Consider the following 22,835-nt stretch of genomic DNA (forward strand, 5'->3'; position numbering starts at 1 on the left):
ACACTAATTTCACAAAGATAAAATTTCAAAGATTCTTATTGGATTCCATCCTGACAAAATATTGCAAACATCAATATGAACATCCAATATTGAAGAAAAAACAAGTAAAAGTAAAACATATCAAAGTGATTATGTATTACCGTAATTCTATTCCTTCAAAAATCACAATATTACTCTAATGTTTCGAAACTTAGTAATGACATGTACGACGTAGCTATAATTATAAGATTTAGCTAGATAAAGTCGAGGAAGGAACAAAATTAAGACTCGGGAAGGCAAAAAGGAAAGAGAAGAAAGGGAAGGTATATACCTACAAACCTTTCTGGCTATAAATGCAAGTTGGAATGGTTGAAAAGCATGGAAAGGACCTTGTATTCTTCTACCTTTTTGTTTCATTCCATCCATTGATCGACTTCCTTTGAAGTTTGTGGATTTTGCTTGGAGTGCGGGTAAAGAACAGCTGGAACAGACATTCTTTACCTTGCTTAATTATTCAGCTTCAGAATTATTGCACTTCCCTATAAACCCAACCTTCTTCCTTCATTTTCATCATTCTTGAAAGAACAAATACTCCAAAGTTTGTTTTGCAGCTGAACACAAGAAAGATTTAGTTCGTCAGAGATGGGTATTCTTGGAGCTATGGCTAAATATTTGTATACAATAATTGGGTACAAACTAATCTTTTGGGGGAGTGTCTCTCTTAACTTTCAAAACCCAAATATCTTGTTGTTTATGTCATTGTTTATCATTACCTTGCTTGACAAATTTAGCCTTCTCCTTGATCCAGGCCTGGCGTGATGCTTCTTTTTCCTTTGTAAGTGCACATAATCCATTTGCATTTAAATCTTGTGTCCTTTTTCATGGCTGCAAGAGATGATTCATAAAAGGTTAATGCATATGAATGAACAGATATGCATCAATTAGAGCTATTGAGAGTCCTTCAAGTCTTGATGGCCGGCAATGGTTGAGTTATTGGGTTATATACTCCCTCATAACCCTCTTCGAACTAACATTTTGGAAAATCCTGGTTTGGTATAATTCTAGTACTTAATACACAAAACTATTCCTTGAGGATCTTCTTCTTCTTCTTCAAGTCTACATTTTAAAGGCTATGGGATGGCATGCAGGATTCCACTTTGGGGATACATTAAGCTCGTGGCTTGTTTATGGTTGGTTCTACCAATTTTCAATGGGGCAGCCTCTATCTACGAGAATATAGTGAGGAAATATGTTAAGATTGGGGGATATGTGAACCCGAACTATCCAGAGAATCAAAAGAAAGTTCTCCAGATGATGACTCTGGATTCTAGGAAATCAGCGGAGCGTTATATCGATAGATATGGACCCGATGCATTTGAACGAGTTGTCAAAGCTGTAAGCTGCCTCTATTTATATTCAAATTTTGTTGCTATAATACTTATATCTATGATGTTAATCCTGTTAGACTTGATTTTGTAGGCTGAAAAAGAAGCAAAGAAACACTGAGAAGAAATCCTTCTACGATGAAGTTGAAGAAAAATGGATGATTTAATATTACAAGGCTTGAGTAATGGTTGGGTTCTACTAATACGATTTCATATTGTGTGCTTGTATATTGTGTATTCTGCACAAGAGGGAAAACAATCAAGGGTGCTTGGTTTTTCTGTGGATAATAGCTGTAAAAACACGAGTTCCTACCGAACAATAATGTTCTCCTAAATTCCAGGAAATCAATTGAGACAAGTAAATCCTATATTCCTTTTCCCACAAAGTTAAAAAAGGATGGTCTAATTAAAATAAAGAAGCAGACATGATATGAGGAAACCAGTTGAGGCAGCCTAGTCTATCTCATCCAAGGAAAACAGAAAAATAAACAAATAATAAAAGATTATGATTCTAAACGAACAGGACTTACTCATTTGCTTGCGGAGTAAGATGATCTGCAATTTGGATTAGTCCTTTCCGTCATTCTTATAGAAGTGATAACACTTGAGCACCTTGAGGTTCAAGTGACAATAGCTGAATGGCTTAAACCTGTAAGCAATTGACGTATCAAAGATGGATTACGCCGTTAAAATTTCAGATATGATGAGACACAAAATTGTTCCACCTTAAGAGAAGCTACACCACATACATTTTTATGAAATATAACTAGCATTAAACAAAAAATATCCAAACCAGGGATACAGACCAATTCTACCGGTCTTCACTGTGAAGTTTTATGCTTCCCTCTAGCGTGCGAACAAAAAAAAAAAGAAAACAATCCTCAATCTCATTCAAAAAGAAAAATTAAAGGTAACATAACAGGGTCTCTTAGATCAGTATGCAAAAAAACTTCCAATAAGCGAGGGCAGACAACTCAATTAGAGGCTGGGCAAGTGTTCTACAGCTTGTCCTCGAACTCGGAAAGTGGGGTCATCTGTTCCTTCAATCCCTTCCTCTTACGGATATCAGCAACCAACTGAGCAGCTTGGGAGCCACTTTCTAATGGATCTGAGGACATCATGTCCCAATGGTCAAACACACACTGAGGGAAAGCCTGGCCAGAAGTTGCAGCTCTCAGAGTGCTCGAGAATCCGAACGACTCAATGACAGGGAGATATGCCTTGATGTTGTAGAGAGGGGTACCGGGCCTCTGCATTTCCTCGAACACATGTCCACGCTTCTGGTTAAGAACACTGTAAATACCTCCCAAAGCTTGCTCCGGGGCCTGAATTTCCACCAGGTACACTGGCTCAAGAAGTCTGGGTTTGGCTGTCAACTGAGATGCGTAAATTACCCTCCTAGCTGTGGGAATAACTTGACCACCACCTCTGTGGATGGCATCAGCATGAAGAACCACATCACACACTTCAAAACAGATGCCTCTCATGTTTTCTTCAGACAACGCACCTTCTTTAGACGCCCATTGGAAACCTGCCACCACGGAGTCCTTGATTTCATTCAGGTATTGAACTCCCTTACACATATCAACCACCATGTTGGGGCCAGTAGTCTCAGGACCAAAGCACCAAATCTTCTTCGCGAGATCCTTGTCCCAACCAAACTCCTCCGCCAAAATTTTAGACCGAATTTTAGGATCATCTCGTGGGCCTATGCGACCATCGTCAATAGCCTCTGCCAGTCCTTCCTCCATGGGTCGTGCTTCCATGTATAGACGATTGTGTTTGTTGGGGGATTTGCTCATCACTGTGCGGCATGACCTCTCAAGGACAGTTTCACGGAAAGAGACAACAGGGTCAGATTTTATGATCTCAGCTCCACCCATGAAGTCGTCTTGCAAATCCTTCAGACAGATCTCAAGATGCAGCTCTCCAGCACCAGCAACAATGTGCTCACCAGATTCCTCCATGGAACACACGACCATAGGGTCTGACTTTGCCAGACGTTTAAGGCCTTCCACAAGCTTGGGAAGATCAGATGCCACCTTGCACTGAACAGCCACACGCACAACAGGAGATACAGAAAATTTCATGGCTCGTATTGGATGAGCATCTACTTCCTTCTCATTTGTCAGAGTAGCATTCTTGGTGATAAATTGATCCAACCCAACCATGGCAACCGTATTACCACAAGGCACATCCTCCACTGTTTCTTGCCTCTTTCCCATCCAAATGACAGTTCTCTGGACACTCTTCACATACAAGTCTTTCTTCTCTCCAGGGACATAGTTTGGACCCATGATTCTAACTTTCAAACCAGTTGAAACCTTCCCAGAGAAGACACGACCGAAGGCAAAGAACCTGCCCTTGTCCGATGCAGGAATCATCTTTGATACATAAAGCATAAGAGGTCCCTCGGGGTCACAATTTCTGATGGCACTAGCATAAGCATCATCTAGTGGACCTTCATACAAGTTCTCAACACGATACTTCTGGGCCGTGGCCGGGGAAGGGAGATGAAAGATCATCATTTCCAAGAGAGCACTGCTTGCTGGGAGCCATGTTTGCATCACTCGCTTCATCAATGCTTTACCCATCAGATCCTTCTCTTCAGATTTCATGACAACTCCAAGCTTCTGCAACATAGGCCATAGCTTGTCCTTCTGGTCATTCATGCAAGTAGCAATAATCTGCTTGATAGGTTCATAGCAGAACTGAACAAATCCACGCTTGCATGTTGCAGATCCAGTGTTCTTGCTGGTCCATTTCTTGGTGGCAGGGTCGAAGAAGTTCTCGCCCCAAAGCCTCTCCATCATTTTTGACTCATCCACTCCAAATTTAGAGGCGTACATCTTTGCAAAGTTGGTCAGGGTGAAAGCCCAACCGTGCAAACCAGCAGAGAAAGCAACTGTTCCCTTCTCAGGGTACACTTGCACATCACCAAGAAGTGGATCCTCGTATGTAGCCATGATCACATTAGCATTCTCAATAACTCTCTGGAAGGTCTGGTAAGCCTCTTCGCCATCTACTTGAAGCTCAAGGAAGCACCTGTCCATCTTGTTAACAGTCAACACAGGTCGAATCCTCTCTCCCAACGCCTGACGAAGCACTGTCTCCGTTTGGACACAAACACCTTCAACACAATCCACCACCACAAGGGCACCATCGGTAATACGTAGAGCAGCTGTAACCTCNTGGAGTCATCTGCTCCTTCAATCCCTTCCTCTTACGGATATCAGCAACCAACTGTGCAGCTTGGGAGCCACTTTCTAATGGATCTGAGGACATCATGTCCCAATGGTCAAACACACACTGAGGGAAAGCCTGGCCAGAAGTTGCAGCTCTCAGAGTGCTCGAGAATCCGAACGACTCAATGACAGGGAGATATGCCTTGATGTTGTAGAGAGGGGTACCGGGCCTCTGCATTTCCTCGAACACATGTCCACGCTTCTGGTTAAGAACACTGTAAATACCTCCCAAAGCTTGCTCCGGGGCCTGAATTTCCACCAGGTACACTGGCTCAAGAAGTCTGGGTTTGGCTGTCAACTGAGATGCGTAAATTACCCTCCTAGCTGTGGGAATAACTTGACCACCACCTCTGTGGATGGCATCAGCATGAAGAACCACATCACACACTTCAAAACAGATGCCTCTCATGTTTTCTTCAGACAACGCACCTTCTTTAGACGCCCATTGGAAACCTGCCACCACGGAGTCCTTGATTTCATTCAGGTATTGAACTCCCTTACACATATCAACCACCATGTTGGGGCCAGTAGTCTCAGGACCAAAGCACCAAATCTTCTTCGCGAGATCCTTGTCCCAACCAAACTCCTCCGCCAAAATTTTAGACCGAATTTTAGGATCATCTCGTGGGCCTATGCGACCATCGTCAATAGCCTCTGCCAGTCCTTCCTCCATGGGTCGTGCTTCCATGTATAGACGATTGTGTTTGTTGGGGGATTTGCTCATCACTGTGCGGCATGACCTCTCAAGGACAGTTTCACGGAAAGAGACAACAGGGTCAGATTTTATGATCTCAGCTCCACCCATGAAGTCGTCTTGCAAATCCTTCAGACAGATCTCAAGATGCAGCTCTCCAGCACCAGCAACAATGTGCTCACCAGATTCCTCCATGGAACACACGACCATAGGGTCTGACTTTGCCAGACGTTTAAGGCCTTCCACAAGCTTGGGAAGATCAGATGCCACCTTGCACTGAACAGCCACACGCACAACAGGAGATACAGAAAATTTCATGGCTCGTATTGGATGAGCATCTACTTCCTTCTCATTTGTCAGAGTAGCATTCTTGGTGATAAATTGATCCAACCCAACCATGGCAACCGTATTACCACAAGGCACATCCTCCACTGTTTCTTGCTTCTTTCCCATCCAAATGACAGTTCTCTGGACACTCTTCACATACAAGTCTTTCTTCTCTCCAGGGACATAGTTTGGACCCATGATTCTAACTTTCAAACCAGTTGAAACCTTCCCAGAGAAGACTCGACCGAAGGCAAAGAACCTGCCCTTGTCCGATGCAGGAATCATCTTTGATACATAAAGCATAAGAGGTCCCTCGGGGTCACAATTTCTGATGGCACTAGCATAAGCATCATCTAGTGGACCTTCATACAAGTTCTCAACACGATACTTCTGGGCCGTGGCCGGGGAAGGGAGATGAAAGATCATCATTTCCAAGAGAGCACTGCTTGCTGGGAGCCATGTTTGCATCACTCGCTTCATCAATGCTTTACCCATCAGATCCTTCTCTTCAGATTTCATGACAACTCCAAGCTTCTGCAACATAGGCCATAGCTTGTCCTTCTGGTCATTCATGCAAGTAGCAATAATCTGCTTGATAGGTTCATAGCAGAACTGAACAAATCCACGCTTGCATGTTGCAGATCCAGTGTTCTTGCTGGTCCATTTCTTGGTGGCAGGGTCGAAGAAGTTCTCGCCCCAAAGCCTCTCCATCATTTTTGACTCATCCACTCCAAATTTAGAGGCGTACATCTTTGCAAAGTTGGTCAGGGTGAAAGCCCAACCGTGCAAACCAGCAGAGAAAGCAACTGTTCCCTTCTCAGGGTACACTTGCACATCACCAAGAAGTGGATCCTCGTATGTAGCCATGATCACATTAGCATTCTCAATAACTCTCTGGAAGGTCTGGTAAGCCTCTTCGCCATCTACTTGAAGCTCAAGGAAGCACCTGTCCATCTTGTTAACAGTCAACACAGGTCGAATCCTCTCTCCCAACGCCTGACGAAGCACTGTCTCCGTTTGGACACAAACACCTTCAACACAATCCACCACCACAAGGGCACCATCGGTAATACGTAGAGCAGCTGTAACCTCGGACGAGAAGTCGACGTGCCCAGGCGAATCGATAAGATTGATAAGGTACTCATTTCCATTCCTCTCTCCCTTATAACTCTTCAATGATTCATCAGACATTTCGTAGTAGAGGGAGATTCCAGTCGACTTGATGGTGATACCCCGTTCTGCCTCATCTTGTCGGGTATCTGTCATCCGAACATCACCCGCAACTTCTTGAGCAATGATACCGGCAGCAGCCACAAGAGAATCTGTAAGAGTGGACTTCCCTGAAATGAAAAAAAAAAAAGGTTGGGAGATAAAATAAGGGCTAAAAAGGATGTATAGTAACAATTTATAATTAGTTCGCCATGCTCTTAAAGCTTCCTTTTTAATGTCAATGCTCATACTTCATGTCAATGAGAAAATAGTAAGCCTATCAATAGTTTTCCTAGGAAACATGATATGAAATTACAAAAGAGGAGAAGAAAGCCAAACAAAACTCTTCTAGTTTTTGTAGAGATCAGTGAGAATATAATGGTTGAGCAGAGGATAATAAAATTTACACCATGAGAGAGTCGCAACAAAAATATCGTAAATAAATTATTAGTCTGCAGGAGTTTCCTTATCTTTAAATATCCTACTAATTCTTTCAAAAAAAAAAAAAAGGTGTCAATAGATCAGCAAAAGTACCTTTCTAATAGGCCTGTGCACGCGCTAGAAGTATCTCTAAGGAAACAAAATTTGGGTGCGTAACTTTATATTTAATGTCCAGCAGAAATTTTTATATAGTTCTCTAAATCACATTTGAAAAGCCTAAAAAACAGTTCAATTAGAATATCTTACCATGATCGACGTGAGCAATAACAGACATATTACGAATGTTGTGTTTATAGTCCATAATCCGACGAAGCTCCTCGGCTGTAAACTTCACCTGAACGCATAGAAGATTACAGATTATTAAAGTGAAAAAGTACGTTGCAGATCGTTAAGAGTAAGCATACTGACCATCTTGACAAGTCTTCAAAATTCACGACGTCCGCGGATTAGAGATTTTAAACTGTGGGGGAAAAAAGTATACTACTGTTAAAATAATCAGAAATAATCAGGTCAAACAGTGAAAACAAATTTAACTATTATCTTCAAACATAATATCAAAAGAGAAAATCTCAAGATATAGCGTAGCAAACTCACCAGCTTAAATCTCATTATTCTAACATTAAAAAAAATAACCATAACCTGAACGAAACTACTCTAATTACGCATCGAAACAATTCTTTCAATTACTCAATCCATCGAATACTAGTGACAACCAAAACAGATCTCGAAAGAATTCATCGAATATAAACAAATGAGCAAACAGATCTCATTAGCACCAAACCTACAGAAAGAGCGCGAGTGAGCAAACACGAACACAGATACAATTGCGAATAAATTCAGCTGAGAGAGAGAGAGAGAGAGAGAGAGAGCTCACAAGAAAGAAGAGTCTGAGAGACGATGAAGGGAGAGCAAAGGAAGAGACTGTCCCTTTGAGCCTCCACAAAAGAATAGTACAGGCGCCGAAACAGCGTGCGTGAGAGAAGGAATAAGAGGTGGTGGGAAGTGATAGCGACGCCGAATATGCGGTATCAAAGAAGCATTTCCTCTGAGCGCCATCTAGGGTTTGCGATTGGGCTGGGCCACCAAGTCCTCAAACTGAAAATTGCAAAAGTAACCTCCTCCACTTTTTTCTTTTCCTTTTTTTGCACATGTAGCGTGTTTGGCATTTTGTCTTACTTTTGACCATTATTTGCAAAATGGTGCCCTAAATTTGAGAAAGACTTCCAACTTCAGCCCCTAATTTTAATTTTTTTAAAAAAATTCAATATTCAATTTTATTATTTTATGTCTAATAAATCTCTAAACTTAATCAATTAAACGCGAAAGAAGTATCTCTTTTTTCTCCAAAAAGAGTAAAAATAAAATAGTTTAAATCAAGTTTGATTCATATTTTCAAGTTGTTTTTCATTTTAGTCTCTAATTTGCTTTTGCCAATTGATACGAAAGCTTCGTATAGGCATAAGCATGTATACGATGCACATATATTCTGAAACTTGTATAATATTATTATATTAATGACCAAATAGTTACTTTTTAGAACGTCGTCACAAGCCAAAATAGATATCAGGCTAATACGCCAATACGATGATTTCCCCGGTAAGATTTTGGCCCCATAATTGCCGAGCTTTGTGCCAAGATGAGCTGCTGCTCTCATAATCTTGTTTAGCAAGGTATCAGGTCTTCATGGGGCGTCATTACATCAACTACAAAGATGAAGGATATTTCTTCTCTGTGGATGCTAAGGAGAAAATAAAAGAAAAGAAAAGAGCTTCAACTGAAACAAGTAATACTGACAGGGATGATCCAATTGATGAAATAGGTAGACATATTGGAAAGACACCAGAGTAAGGCAAAGAACAAGCAAAACATGTTTGAGCTATGTTTCCAAGGCATAATAAGCCAAAGATGTGCACAAGATGATGCTATAGACATTCTTTCCAGTAACAAAACATCACGACGTGTATGGAAGAGAAAGAAGGAAAAGACCGAGAATCTCGAGGAATACTAACTCATTTGGCTTCCGAGTAAGAAGACCTGCTGCCTGGATTAGTCCTTTCACTTGTAAATAAGGCTTTCAGGTTCCGGAAACAATTGCAGAATGGATTCACCTGTAAACAATTAATGTGACAAAAATGGCTATGGTTACATTTCAAATGATGAGAAGCAAAATGGTTGTTAGTATGATTGATTAACAGAGAGAGAGAGAGCTTGTGCACCTTCAAGCTTCGTGTTTGCATAAGTTGAGTGTTAATATCCTCCAACCTTTCGATTATTTGCCGAAACGTGGGTCTTTTATGTGGCTTCTCATCCCAACATTCCTGGATTAGTCTGTAGACAAGAAAGTGCAGGAATTAAGACTTGACAGAAGTTTATCATGCTTTGTAATGAGCCAAACTAAACATAAAAATATTCCAACTACGAAGTGACTGGCAAACAAAAGAAAATATGATAGCCAATAACTAGTAGGCAAGCACATAGCATGAAAATGAAAAGGACTTTACTCCTGTATTCCATGCCGATAACGCTTAGGTGGAGCCGTAAATGGTGGCCGTTCATTAGCTACATAAGCTTTGGGTACTTCATTTTCTGGCTTTGTTGAAAAAGGTGGATTGCCTTCTATCATCTACATCAATCCATAAAATATTACATGTTACTAGCAAGAGCACATCGGACCAATATTAACGACGAATTATAAATCCAAAGCCTACAATTGAGTGAATATTCAACAAAGGACCATATATATATATATACACTTCAGTAACTCAATTGAAAGGAAAACTTGCTACAGCCTCAAGTTGATGGATAAAAATTCTCCCAATAAAGCATACTGACTGGCATAGCTATCCTCCTAATTCAATTTACATATGTGGGTGTGGGGGTGGAAAAAAGTAGTACTCTTCTCACGAGCTGAAGGGGGTGTCATGACAGTTGGAAGTTTTGTGATAGTTGTTATTTTTCCTTCATGGAAAAGGAAAAGCGACAATCAAAGAAGAAGCATCAAGTTCCAGAAACAGATATCAGAACTTGTTGAATAAGTCGTGAATTTAAGTGTTGGTTTCATGTGGCCTTTCCTAGTTGATGAAGTGAGAGTGTCTTCCTTGGCAGTTACTTCTTCCAAACATGGCACCTCCCCTTGGAGGTTTTATGATAGTTTATTGGGCAGCCAAATCGGGTTTATTAGGAATGCCTCCAAATAAATGGGCTCAACAGATTGGACTAGAATAGTCTCTCGAGCTTGGTTTTAAAGAAGACTGGACTCAATACTATTGGTTATGAGCTTTTGAAATAACTGGTTCACTTATCCTATATCAAAGTCCACTTCTAAATTACAAACATCTTATTTAAAAAAGAACAAGTCAATAAATGATCTTAAAAAAATGCATATCTTCATCTAGGTGAAATATGAATGCTAATTAATTAGCTCAGAAGAAAGCAAGTATAGTCTATAAACTGAGCTTGGAGAACCCTTCATCAATCAACTGGAAATTATTAACTGTGTGAGAAGTGGCTTCAGAAAAGTACAATTTAACAATTAGACATGCATGGGATATTTATACTGAAATTCATTGCCTTGCAGCAATAGCAATTATTTTCCTTAGTGAGCGTGAAGGCACACATATATTTGCCAACTATATGAAAACTATATTTGAGCAAAAACAATACAAAAGTACCTGTGTACAAGTATAATTCAGCTGAGGATAATTGACAATGCATGACAATATGTACCAGTACGAAACAAAAAAAAAATGTCATAGCCAAGAAAAGCATGAACTAGACACAACAAGTTGGACATTGCAACACACAGAAGAATGATCATTTAGAGAGATTTCACCTCTTGCAATATCAAAGCAAATGAAAACACATCCACTTTCGTATCATATTCTTCATTTTTATAAACCTCAGGTGCAGCATATTTCCCTGTACAAGAGAAACCAGCAACTTCCATAAATGGGTACAGAGAATATACACACAATACATAACAACTTCATAACGGGTCTTCATTCTATACTTTCTTTTAGTAAAGTGAAAGGATTGTTGCAACTAAGGCTTGGACCGAAATTAAGCATGATCTTCTTAGAAATTAGACATGCGTATCACAAAGCAGTGTAGTGGATGGGTCCAAAGTAGTTCCCATACAAGGAGTGAAATATTCGTTGATATGTTCGTAGACCAAACGGTCTGACATTGATATTGAGAATTAATCACCTCTAATATCTTTTATAATTACCCATAAAAAAAAAAAAAGCGTCTACTAATCCCAATATCAATATAAATACTAAATAACAACATCTATAGCTTAGTTTGGAACTAAAAACAACTTGATTATTAATTCCATTTTCTTTATTATTTTTTTATTTACAGAAAGATTGATCGATATTGATAAATCTGTAAAATTGAATTCTCAATATCGATAACAACATCAATATTTTAATCAAGGCCACGATCAGCACAATACATATGTTATAACATTCAACACCGTCCCTCTGAAAACATATCGAGGAGAAAAGGAGAAAGAAAAGAAAACTACTTTCAGTAAAAGTATAAACATACATGAAGTCTCCTGACATGTCACAGCCACAGGTCTGTCTTCTTTAACTCTATTAGAAAATTTTAGAAGTTTGCTAACTCCAAAGTCTGCAACTTTCAGGTGTCCAGAATCATCCCGCAGTATGTTTCTGTTGTCTTACTCATAAACAAATAAGCAACCTTCAAAGTTCAAATTGTTTAGCAATTGATAACTTACATCTCATGCCATATTATTCTTTAGCATTTGGTAACTTAGCCCAACTCTTCAAGTGCACCATGGAAATAATATTAGGCACTTCCAATATATTGACTTCAGTTAATTATAGTTCTACAGTCTAAACCATCACCTTAGTGATCTACTCTAGCCATTTCACAATCTTTTTTTCATATAACCATCTCTAAAGATAAAATGGTAAGGGAGAAAAGATAAAAACATACGAAGGTTCAAGATCACGATGGATTATTGCTTCAGGTTTATGCTCATGCAAATAATTCATTCCCCTGCAAAATATATTAGAATTATGTTAGTAAGATTATAACTTCTTTTTCTTTTTTTTTTATAAGTCAACTTTCATCAAGAAAAAAATTAAAGAATATAAGTGCATAAGAAAAACCAAGCCCACAAAAGGGAGCCTTTAGAGAAAGGAACTCCAATCATGAAAAATAAGACCTCACGCATAGTTAAATTATAACATATTAGAGCAAACAACCAACACACAAAATGGCCATATATACTATAATGAAGGGCACAACTCAGTTACCCGAATAGTAGAAACATAAAACAAAAATCCGTCTAACAACTTTTCTAACATGGTTTGGGTAGAAAAATCTACAAGGTCAATAAACATTTTTCAGTTATATCCAATTCAAGCTACATGATTCTTCCAACACTAAATGGAACTAGAACTGATCAGAAACAACATCTTAGAGTCAAAATGCAAGCTATCCAATGTCATCTTCTGTTATGAAGATAATTCTCTTGAGAGAAAATATTAACGTGCACCTTCTATCTCATGTGCTCTTTCCATTAATCATGGACAATTTTAGTTATTTTTTGGCTTGAGAATAATATCGAAACTAAAATTAGTGGTAATGACTTCATTGCCAGTTTCTAATGAAAAAAAGATGGTGATCTCCTCCAAAATCCCAAATATGATGCTACACGTCCTTTTTCATGACTGAGCCATCTTGAGTGGCGACTGGCGATCAAGATAATCCAATTTCAGAATGATGTAAAGATAACTTATTTCACCTTAAATGCAAGGATCTTGAGTGGTGACTGGCGATCAAGATAATCCAATTTCAGAATGATGTAAAGACAACTTCTTTCACCTTAAATGCAAGGATCAATACGTGCTCTAGCCAAATGTTAGTGATATGAAGCAGCACTAGGCCACATCATACTTTTTTACGAATGTTTTTTAAAATAATAATTGATTAATTTCCAATTTTCCAGATTGAAAAAAACTTTCTAACAACTTAAAGGAACATTAAACTGACTTGACCTTGCAATGTCAAGAGCAAACTTTACAACTGTTGGTAGCTTCAAGGAACCTTTACACTCCAAGAATGCATGAAGGTCCCCCTGGAAAAAGAAATAAATTTTTATAAGAAAAAACAATTCAGTGATATATGAAATGTACAAGGCACTGCAAAAATTGTTTCAAATTGACACATAGAACTGAGGGAGTAATTATAAAAAGCTTGAATATAGGACACCAAGACAAAGAAATAGAAACAATAACTGCCCACAGTTGGTCATGATTTATGTGAAGTGCCGTTAAACATTCTTCAAGTTATTACATACAAAAGCATTAAACATGGAAATGTGTGAATAAATTAAAGATTAAAAACCTTAGCTACAACTCCAGCATGGAAATGTTACCTTCTATCCTACTCAAATAGACCATAATATGCATTATTCTTTCTCCATATTCACTATACCTCAAGACTAATTTCAAGCTCACATCAACTTCTACAAGATTGAAAGATTTCAACATATCAAGGCCGCTGCTTCACTTTAATCTTACAACATGGTATTACATAGGAATACTGTCCTGCAGATTTTCTTGGAAACAATTTGAAAGAAAACATGCTGGGGTAAACAAAACCATTAGGGAACATATATAGAATACATCTAGATGATAACACTAATGCATCTACAAATTGTAACATGCTATCCTAAAACTTCATGAACAGCTATCTATTTTACCATATTGATTTACCACTTGAACATTTCAAATGAAAAAGTTTAAAGGAATGCAGTGAAAGTGAATAATATTGCAAAGCTCCCCAAAGAAGAACGTGGTCAAACTTCCTTCATATAATAAAGTTGGAAAATAGGGCAGACCTGGGGCAAATACTCTGTGACAATCATCATTGGACTACTTTGTGTTACAGCTCCCAGGAATTGCACAACATTAGGATGCCGTATCTTCTGTAGTAAAGCAAGTTCATCCCTAAATGCCTTCCTGTAACATTAAAACTTTACTATAAGATAGATATCAAGAGATTAAGTTTCGATATCTAACAGAATAGAAGGGAAAGCCGTAGAGCTATCCAAATGGACATTAATGGAATTCCAATAATCTGATACGCAGAGTACCCAAAATTGTGGGGAATTATCAAGTCCACCTCCAACTATGATGAGTTAAAAGAAGCATAATAAACATAAGAAACAGAAATAATGATTTCACAAAATCAAACCCACACTTTATCCTCGTCGGAGAAAACATCCTTGCCTAGTGTCTTCACGGCAACTTCAATTCCACGCCAAGAAGCACTGCAGAAAGTTCCCTGTGTAATTATATTTTAATGGATTCAGAGGACTAGCAAAATTGAAGTCAGTTGATTTCTTGTTTCTGTTAAATAAACAAATAGCACCCAAATTCACATGTATATATCAACAAGGATCTACATTGCGCAAAGAGTTAGAATAAATTGGCCACATCTTCAATTTTTTCTTCAAACTATAATAGGTTTCAACAACGTGCAAATGCAAAAATCAAACAGAAAGTATGAGGGATCCATAAGCTAGATAATATTGACATAATTTTAATCGAGATCCAAACATGTAGTTTTCTAATCTTAGCAAGCCATGCCTATGCCACAATGCTCAGACCAGGAGTGAGAATTTTGATAACTGTATTTTGCAATCGTAGGATTAAAAAGTGACTGAAATCCTTCTGTTCCTGTTAATTTCAGAATCCTTAAATTAGTATTAATATTAAACAGAAAATTTGGCTGGAACTGTACTAGCTTTTTTGTCATGCATATCCCCATTGAAAATTTTAAAAGTTCATTCACTTAGAGATTCCTCAATTTTAAGTAAACTTTTGAATTTGTTATCATATTAATATACAAAGAAAAATACTTCAGAAAATAGAAAATGTATTAAAGAAACTTGATAGCATAGCATGAACGCAAACTTACTTTTGTAATGTTCACACTCTTAGAAAAATCAAGTTCATTTGGATCGATCTCATATTCCGGAACTTCAAGAGCATTTTGCACTACCATTGGAGCCATCTGGGATATACAAGAGGGAATCTTCCCAGCAACTTGTAAGTACAATGAGGTGAGAACATACGGAATAAAAGCAATTGCACATTACAAGTGCTAATTACAGTATCTTACCGGTAGCTTTGCACCATGTTTTTCTAAGAGTTTGATCACATCATGATTCTTGTAATAAATGGCATCTGCAAGAGGCTATTAAACACAAAATAAATTCTATAACTTTAAATTCTTCAACCATTTCCTTCTTTTAACCCAGATTATTAAATAGAAACAGAGAATGGATATTAAGTACCATGAGTAAATGAGTATGGTAGCCAACTACGAACTGTTTCTTAAAAAGAGGAACAATACTTCAAAAGGTAGAATCCATAAACAGTTAAAAGTTAAATCCATCATATTCGCACTAGAAATACTTTTCATGGCTCAAATATCCACCCCTCTTTACATCGTTTGGAAGAAGAAGAAAATTCATATTGTGGGTACTATACCAATCGCTTATGCAATGTCCAACATACCAATCTGACTGTTTTCAGACATATTTTTCAGTTTTCAACTACCATGTTTCAACCATCTAACATATGTGGATGTTTAGCGAAACCTTAAAGAACCAATCAGAAACCAGGACACTGCTAACTTCATTTTCCTCATGTGTTCAATAACATTAGAGGTATTAGTTCAGTTATGTGGCAGAAGCAATAGTGCTAATTGAAACAATAAACAATTTTGCTCATAAAAATGTGAAGAAATTCAACCATAAGATAATCATCCAAATTTTCAAATTGATATTAACATCCTTCTTTTATTTTTGTATTTGGAAGCCAGGGAAGTCGAATAAGCTATAAAAAATAAAAATAAAAACAAACAAAAAACAAAAAAACAAAAAACGTAGCAGCCATCCTAATGTAATATACCAGAAACAGAGTATCCTAAAACTCACCGTGCTGCCCCATCGGTCCTGAACGTCGACATCTGCACCACGTTCGAGTAGCAACTCAACGACGTCCAGCCTGCCCTGACAACTAGCAACATGCAAAGAGGTTCGGCCATCAGTGTCGTGAAAATTCACGTCGGTACCCGAATCCAGTAGCTCCCTAATCCCATCCGAATCGCCATCATTCGCCAGATACATGAGCTTAATCCCAGGTTCAATCACGATCGAATCATCAAGCTCATCGGTAACCACAGCCGAATCTTCACGTTCCGGCTTGAGCGATGACTGTTTTCCGAGTGGGAAACGAGCTCGTACACTACCATCCATGGAGGAAGAGGAGGGGGGAAGATCCAAATTGCCACCACCTCAAAAAACCATACAACAGACAAAATTAATATACACTGCATTCCTCCAAAGACGGTTGGTCAATGGAATCGAATTCCTCTCCCCCCATCCTCAGCGCAGGAGTTTCGAGATTCTGAAGGACAATGAGATTAAGGAAAATGAAAAAGGAGGGATAGTTAGCTGGCGATTCTGCTGGGATGGGACTGTGTCGCTTAGACGGCGACTTAGTACCGATAAACAGATAACTACGACTCAGTCAGGCTACCGTATAAAGTAAAAGTTTGCAGTATTTAACATCACTTTTTTTCTTTCCCTACTTGCCCACTTTCCTCGAATAAATTATAATAAATTCATTAAAATATAATTATAAAATCCCACTTGAAAACTTTAATTTTTATTTTTTATTATTATTATTTTTTTATTTCAAAACCATCCGGACTTTTCTCCCAATTGTGTAAATAAATCTAAATATTAGAAGAAGAAAAAATCCCTTAAATTTTCTTTCTTCGACAAAACTTTCAAGGACTGTTTTGAGATAAATTTCAAAAGTTAAAATAATATATTTCAAAATTTGAATATAATTGAAACAAATTTAGGATATTTTTTAACATTTAACATTCACTAAATTCACTAGATTACAAGGTTATAATTGGAAAGGTTTTTTCTAAAATATTTTAAAATTACCATTTTGATTTAAACCATCTGATCTCTAATTTGATCTAATTTTATTTAATTTGATATGTCTATAATATTTAGATTCAAAATATTGATATTTTTCAAAGGCAAAGATTAAGATTAGACCAACCAAGTTGCCTATACAATAACCATTTTTCTAATGGTTATGAACGGAGTCGGTCGGTGCAAGCTCAGAGACACACCAAGACTGTCATCTTCAGCCATTTCCTACAGAAAAGGGCTGCTGCTTATAGTCACAAAGACACTTCAAAAAAGTGGCCGACTTGATCTTCGTTTGCTTACGTAGGAGCCTGTTGTCACCTGTCGGCTTGTCGCAAGCTGAAGGTTCGTCCAACTGTTTGGTTCTGAAATATGCCACTTTTCAAACGACACCATTTGATTACAGTCAATCCATAACTTAGTAGTGTTTTAATTAATGATTGAAAACTAAAACAAAATTGTGATTTTTAAAATTTTATTTTTGTTTCAATTTTGCCAAGAATTTAGTTTAAGTATGAAAACCATGATTAACAAATTGCTAGGAACTGAAGGCAATTTTAAAGATCAAAAATCAAAAATCAAAAATCAATAAGAAAACTATTATTCATATTTCCTAATTATTGGACTCTACACCTCCCTGTTTCTCCTTCTACTACTTCCTATTATATTGGCAAAATAAAATAAGAACAATCCCAAATATGGTTCAGGACTAAAATCAAACTTAAACCTGATTGCAAAAGACAATATTACAAAATTGGAATCCTGAGGACTCAAAAAAAAGATTGTCATCATCACGCACCTTTAACAGAAATGGAGAATAAATCTAAATAATAGTTTATAAAGAACAATTGCAAATAAAATAGTCCATCATAACAGTATTTTCAAACAGAAAACTTTCCATAGGCAGGGCAGACGGAAATAAATTGGAACCCCTCATAAGAGTTTCTTACCTAATAACCACCAACCACACGAGTGTGATCTACAGCTTGTCTTCGAACTCGGACAGTGGAGTCATCTGCTCCTTCAATCCCTTCCTCTTACGGATATCAGCAACCAACTGTGCAGCTTGGGAGCCACTTTCTAATGGATCTGAGGACATCATGTCCCAATGGTCAAACACACACTGAGGGAAAGCCTGGCCAGAAGTTGCAGCTCTCAGAGTGCTCGAGAATCCGAACGACTCAATGACAGGGAGATATGCCTTGATGTTGTAGAGAGGGGTACCGGGCCTCTGCATTTCCTCGAACACATGTCCACGCTTCTGGTTAAGAACACTGTAAATACCTCCCAAAGCTTGCTCCGGGGCCTGAATTTCCACCAGGTACACTGGCTCAAGAAGTCTGGGTTTGGCTGTCAACTGAGATGCGTAAATTACCCTCCTAGCTGTGGGAATAACTTGACCACCACCTCTGTGGATGGCATCAGCATGAAGAACCACATCACACACTTCAAAACAGATGCCTCTCATGTTTTCTTCAGACAACGCACCTTCTTTAGACGCCCATTGGAAACCTGCCACCACGGAGTCCTTGATTTCATTCAGGTATTGAACTCCCTTACACATATCAACCACCATGTTGGGGCCAGTAGTCTCAGGACCAAAGCACCAAATCTTCTTCGCGAGATCCTTGTCCCAACCAAACTCCTCCGCCAAAATTTTAGACCGAATTTTAGGATCATCTCGTGGGCCTATGCGACCATCGTCAATAGCCTCTGCCAGTCCTTCCTCCATGGGTCGTGCTTCCATGTATAGACGATTGTGTTTGTTGGGGGATTTGCTCATCACTGTGCGGCATGACCTCTCAAGGACAGTTTCACGGAAAGAGACAACAGGGTCAGATTTTATGATCTCAGCTCCACCCATGAAGTCGTCTTGCAAATCCTTCAGACAGATCTCAAGATGCAGCTCTCCAGCACCAGCAACAATGTGCTCACCAGATTCCTCCATGGAACACACGACCATAGGGTCTGACTTTGCCAGACGTTTAAGGCCTTCCACAAGCTTGGGAAGATCAGATGCCACCTTGCACTGAACAGCCACACGCACAACAGGAGATACAGAAAATTTCATGGCTCGAATTGGATGAGCATCTACTTCCTTCTCATTTGTCAGAGTAGCATTCTTGGTGATAAATTGATCCAACCCAACCATGGCAACCGTATTACCACAAGGCACATCCTCCACTGTTTCTTGCCTCTTTCCCATCCAAATGACAGTTCTCTGGACACTCTTCACATACAAGTCTTTCTTCTCTCCAGGGACATAGTTTGGACCCATGATTCTAACTTTCAAACCAGTTGAAACCTTCCCAGAGAAGACACGACCGAAGGCAAAGAACCTGCCCTTGTCCGATGCAGGAATCATCTTTGATACATAAAGCATAAGAGGTCCCTCGGGGTCACAATTTCTGATGGCACTAGCATAAGCATCATCTAGTGGACCTTCATACAAGTTCTCAACACGATACTTCTGGGCCGTGGCCGGGGAAGGGAGATGAAAGATCATCATTTCCAAGAGAGCACTGCTTGCTGGGAGCCATGTTTGCATCACTCGCTTCATCAATGCTTTACCCATCAGATCCTTCTCTTCAGATTTCATGACAACTCCAAGCTTCTGCAACATAGGCCATAGCTTGTCCTTCTGGTCATTCATGCAAGTAGCAATAATCTGTTTGATAGGTTCATAGCAGAACTGAACAAATCCACGCTTGCATGTTGCAGATCCAGTGTTCTTGCTGGTCCATTTCTTGGTGGCAGGGTCGAAGAAGTTCTCGCCCCAAAGCCTCTCCATCATTTTTGACTCATCCACTCCAAATTTAGAGGCGTACATCTTTGCAAAGTTGGTCAGGGTGAAAGCCCAACCGTGCAAACCAGCAGAGAAAGCAACTGTTCCCTTCTCAGGGTACACTTGCACATCACCAAGAAGTGGATCCTCGTATGTAGCCATGATCACATTAGCATTCTCAATAACTCTCTGGAAGGTCTGGTAAGCCTCTTCGCCATCTACTTGAAGCTCAAGGAAGCACCTGTCCATCTTGTTAACAGTCAACACAGGTCGAATCCTCTCTCCCAACGCCTGACGAAGCACTGTCTCCGTTTGGACACAAACACCTTCAACACAATCCACCACCACAAGGGCACCATCGGTAATACGTAGAGCAGCTGTAACCTCCGACGAGAAGTCGACGTGCCCAGGCGAATCGATAAGATTGATAAGGTACTCATTTCCATTCCTCTCTCCCTTATAACTCTTCAATGATTCATCAGACATTTCGTAGTAGAGGGAGATTCCAGTCGACTTGATGGTGATACCCCGTTCTGCCTCATCTTGTCGGGTATCTGTCATCCGAACATCACCCGCAACTTCTTGAGCAATGATACCGGCAGCAGCCACAAGAGAATCTGTAAGAGTGGACTTCCCTGAAATTTTAAAGAAGCAAAAAAAATTAAAATAGTGAGTTAAATAAGCACTAAAGAAGATATATGATTATAATATATAGATAGCTGTAAAGATTCTTAAAACTTTCGTTTTCCCACAAATACCCATTTTTTGAATCAACTATGAGACAATGTATATATATGCAATTTTTTAGGAGATATAATAGAAAACAAGTCCAAGAATCTTCGTTCAACTAAAAAATAAATTTGCATGAAGTTGGGACTTGTAAAGTTCGTACACAACTTTATAATTGATGTCCAGCAGAAACATTTATTAATTATTATGTGAATTGACATGTGAAATCCTTTCAAAAAAAACATACTGACGCCCACTTAACAAATATAACTATAAATGAAAGTTAACAATGTCAATCCTTCCATAACAAATAACTTACCATGATCGACGTGAGCAATAACAGACATATTACGAATGTTATGCTTGTAGTCCATAATTCGACGGAGCTCCTCGGCTGTAAACTTCACCTGTACACACATAATTTCAAATATTAATAAGTGAAAGCAGATATGGAATTGAAGAAGCAATTCGCACATCACTCGATTAAAATCGCGACGAGGAGAGAATACTAACCATCTTGACAAGTCTTCTAAATCCTCACAATGTCCAAGAAATATAGACTATATAAACCGCTGAAAAAAGAATTATTACTGTTAAAACGATAAATTAAACATAACAAACAGCAACAATGTCGCAAACCAAAATCACAACTTTTAAATTCGAAAGACATACACATCATTACAAAAATAAAACAAATCTTAACATAGCCAGCTCATTAGCCGAAGCCACGTAGATTGAACGAATTCATTCATTAACACAGTAACTAAAACTTCGACGAAATTACTTGGATTAAGCAACAGATAATTTCTTTTAATCATCCGATCCATCGAAGATTAACGAGTAGCTAACGGATCTTGTAAACATCCGTCGAATATAAACAACGGAGCAAGCAGATCTGGTAAGTCGCACAAACAAACATGCACGAAATAATCTAGAGACAAAAGAACACTGAAATTACTAGGAAGCTGAATCAGAAGGAAGAAGAACCTGTGCAGCGATGGAAGAAGAACAAAAGGAAGACACCCCCCTCTAGCCTGCAGAAATGAATCGAGGGGCAGAGAGCACTGAGACAGCGTGCGGCAGAGGAGGAATGAGAAGGGTGGAAAAGTGATAATACGTTTAATATGCGGTATCAAGGAAAACGGGCCATTTGCGCACCTAGGGTTTATGTTTGGGCTGGGCCAAGTCAACACCGACATAAATTGTAAAAGTATCCTCCTTTAGATATGTCCTTTTTTAATATTAGCCTCCTTAAATGGGCCCCACCCATACAGTCCTAAGTTTTTTTTTTTTTTCAATTTTAATTAGACTTAATTATTCAAAATGCCCTAAAGTTTCACATTAATTTTAATTATACATTTATTAGGCTAATCACTTTTCAAATAGATAATGATTCTTGTCATATTTTTAAATTAATTTCTCGAATATTTTACCACTAAAACCCAAACTTGTGTCTAATATGATATTGTCTACTTTACGTATGTTCGATTAGATGAACACGACTCTCCACAATGATATGATATTGTCCCTTTTGAGTATAAGTTCTCTCATGGCTTTACTTCAAACTTCCTAAAAATGCATTATACTGGTGGAGAGAGTATTATTTTATTATAAACTCGTGATCGTTTCTTAAATTAATTGATATCCTAAATTAGCCCATACGGGAGATAATATTATTTGATTATAAACCCATGATCATCCCCTAAATGAGCTAATACCCAAAATTAGTCGAACTTAAATTATAGAGTAAAACACCACACAATATGAAAATAAACCCACGATCATTCCCTAAATTAGTTGATACTCTAAGTTAGCCAATAGGGGACTAAATTATAAAGTAAAACACAACACAATATGGAAATAAACCCACGATCATTCCATAAATTAGTCGATACTGAACTAAATTATAAAGTAAAACACAACAAAATATGGAAATAACTTTGATATTGTCCACTTTGGGTATGTTCTGTTAGATGAACACAACTCTCCACAATGGTATGATATTGTTCACTTTGAACATAAGCTCTCATGACTCTACTTCGAC

General features: G+C 38.5%; 4 protein-coding genes across 8 annotated transcripts; 1 reads left to right on the top strand and 3 right to left on the bottom strand.

Annotated features, from left to right (window-relative positions):
• Positions 1-510: 510 nt before the first annotated feature.
• On the top strand, positions 511-1,734 carry LOC111483897 (HVA22-like protein f). The gene is made up of 5 exons (XM_023130275.1): positions 511-668; positions 788-814; positions 910-1,032; positions 1,128-1,374; positions 1,459-1,734. Exons 1-5 carry the CDS (start codon positions 622-624, stop codon positions 1,483-1,485), a joined length of 471 nt encoding a protein of 156 aa, XP_022986043.1. The 5' UTR covers positions 511-621; the 3' UTR covers positions 1,486-1,734.
• Positions 1,735-2,136: 402 nt separating this feature from the next.
• LOC111483816 (elongation factor 2) lies at positions 2,137-8,306 on the bottom strand. 2 transcript variants are annotated; one of them, XM_023130137.1, is made up of 5 exons: positions 8,155-8,306; positions 7,689-7,740; positions 7,527-7,614; positions 6,720-6,970; positions 2,137-4,552 (listed from the first exon to the last, which is right to left on the bottom strand). In XM_023130137.1, the coding sequence occupies exons 2-5, from the start codon at positions 7,689-7,691 to the stop codon at positions 2,363-2,365; spliced, it is 2,532 nt and encodes an 843-aa protein (XP_022985905.1). In that variant the 5' UTR covers positions 7,692-7,740; positions 8,155-8,306; the 3' UTR covers positions 2,137-2,362. The 2 variants fall into 2 exon arrangements, with proteins under 2 accessions (XP_022985905.1, XP_022985904.1); XM_023130136.1 differs by having other exon boundaries at positions 4,361-6,970.
• Positions 8,307-8,762: 456 nt separating this feature from the next.
• LOC111483848 (integrin-linked protein kinase 1-like) lies at positions 8,763-16,845 on the bottom strand. Of its 3 annotated transcripts, none has more exons than XM_023130196.1 (13): positions 16,264-16,845; positions 15,444-15,518; positions 15,240-15,335; positions 14,518-14,603; positions 14,158-14,278; positions 13,313-13,392; positions 12,246-12,308; positions 11,832-11,956; positions 11,113-11,198; positions 9,782-9,903; positions 9,497-9,608; positions 9,290-9,388; positions 8,763-9,018 (listed from the first exon to the last, which is right to left on the bottom strand). In XM_023130196.1, the coding sequence occupies exons 1-12, from the start codon at positions 16,582-16,584 to the stop codon at positions 9,290-9,292; spliced, it is 1,386 nt and encodes a 461-aa protein (XP_022985964.1). In that variant the 5' UTR covers positions 16,585-16,845; the 3' UTR covers positions 8,763-9,018. The 3 variants fall into 3 exon arrangements, with proteins under 3 accessions (XP_022985964.1, XP_022985962.1, XP_022985963.1); XM_023130194.1 differs by having other exon boundaries at positions 8,815-8,983; XM_023130195.1 differs by lacking the exon at positions 8,763-9,018 and having other exon boundaries at positions 9,050-9,388.
• Positions 16,846-18,082: 1,237 nt separating this feature from the next.
• Positions 18,083-21,927, bottom strand: LOC111483814 (elongation factor 2). Of its 2 annotated transcripts, XM_023130133.1 has the most exons (4): positions 21,779-21,927; positions 21,305-21,363; positions 21,111-21,198; positions 18,083-20,697 (listed from the first exon to the last, which is right to left on the bottom strand). In XM_023130133.1, the coding sequence occupies exons 2-4, from the start codon at positions 21,305-21,307 to the stop codon at positions 18,257-18,259; spliced, it is 2,532 nt and encodes an 843-aa protein (XP_022985901.1). In that variant the 5' UTR covers positions 21,308-21,363; positions 21,779-21,927; the 3' UTR covers positions 18,083-18,256. The 2 variants fall into 2 exon arrangements, with proteins under 2 accessions (XP_022985901.1, XP_022985899.1); XM_023130131.1 differs by lacking the exons at positions 21,305-21,363; positions 21,779-21,927 and having other exon boundaries at positions 21,111-21,225.
• Between the last annotated feature and the right edge of the window lie 908 nt (positions 21,928-22,835).

Source organism: Cucurbita maxima, unplaced genomic scaffold, assembly GCF_002738345.1.
Source record: "Cucurbita maxima cultivar Rimu unplaced genomic scaffold, Cmax_1.0 Cma_Scf00009, whole genome shotgun sequence".
Lineage (NCBI taxonomy): Eukaryota > Viridiplantae > Streptophyta > Magnoliopsida > Cucurbitales > Cucurbitaceae > Cucurbita > Cucurbita maxima.

Excerpts from the sequence above, each read along its gene's own strand:
- LOC111483897 (XM_023130275.1), top strand. The coding sequence starts at position 622 with ATGGGTATTCTTGGAGCTATGGCTAAATATTTGTATACAATAATTGG. Across the intron at positions 669-787 it reads TATTTGTATACAATAATTGG|GCCTGGCGTGATGCTTCTTT; the intron begins GTACAAACTAAT and ends TCCTTGATCCAG. Across the intron at positions 815-909 it reads GTGATGCTTCTTTTTCCTTT|ATATGCATCAATTAGAGCTA; the intron begins GTAAGTGCACAT and ends ATGAATGAACAG.
- LOC111483848 (XM_023130196.1), bottom strand. The coding sequence starts at position 16,584 with ATGGATGGTAGTGTACGAGCTCGTTTCCCACTCGGAAAACAGTCATCG. Across the intron at positions 15,336-15,443 it reads AACATGGTGCAAAGCTACCG|ATGGCTCCAATGGTAGTGCA; the intron begins GTAAGATACTGT and ends TGTATATCCCAG. Across the intron at positions 12,309-13,312 it reads TTTGCTCTTGACATTGCAAG|GGGAATGAATTATTTGCATG; the intron begins GTCAAGTCAGTT and ends TATATTTTGCAG.
- LOC111483814 (XM_023130131.1), bottom strand. The coding sequence starts at position 21,210 with ATGTGTGTACAGGTGAAGTTTACAGCCGAGGAGCTCCGTCGAATTATG. Across the intron at positions 20,698-21,110 it reads TATTGCTCACGTCGATCATG|GGAAGTCCACTCTTACAGAT; the intron begins GTAAGTTATTTG and ends TTAAAATTTCAG.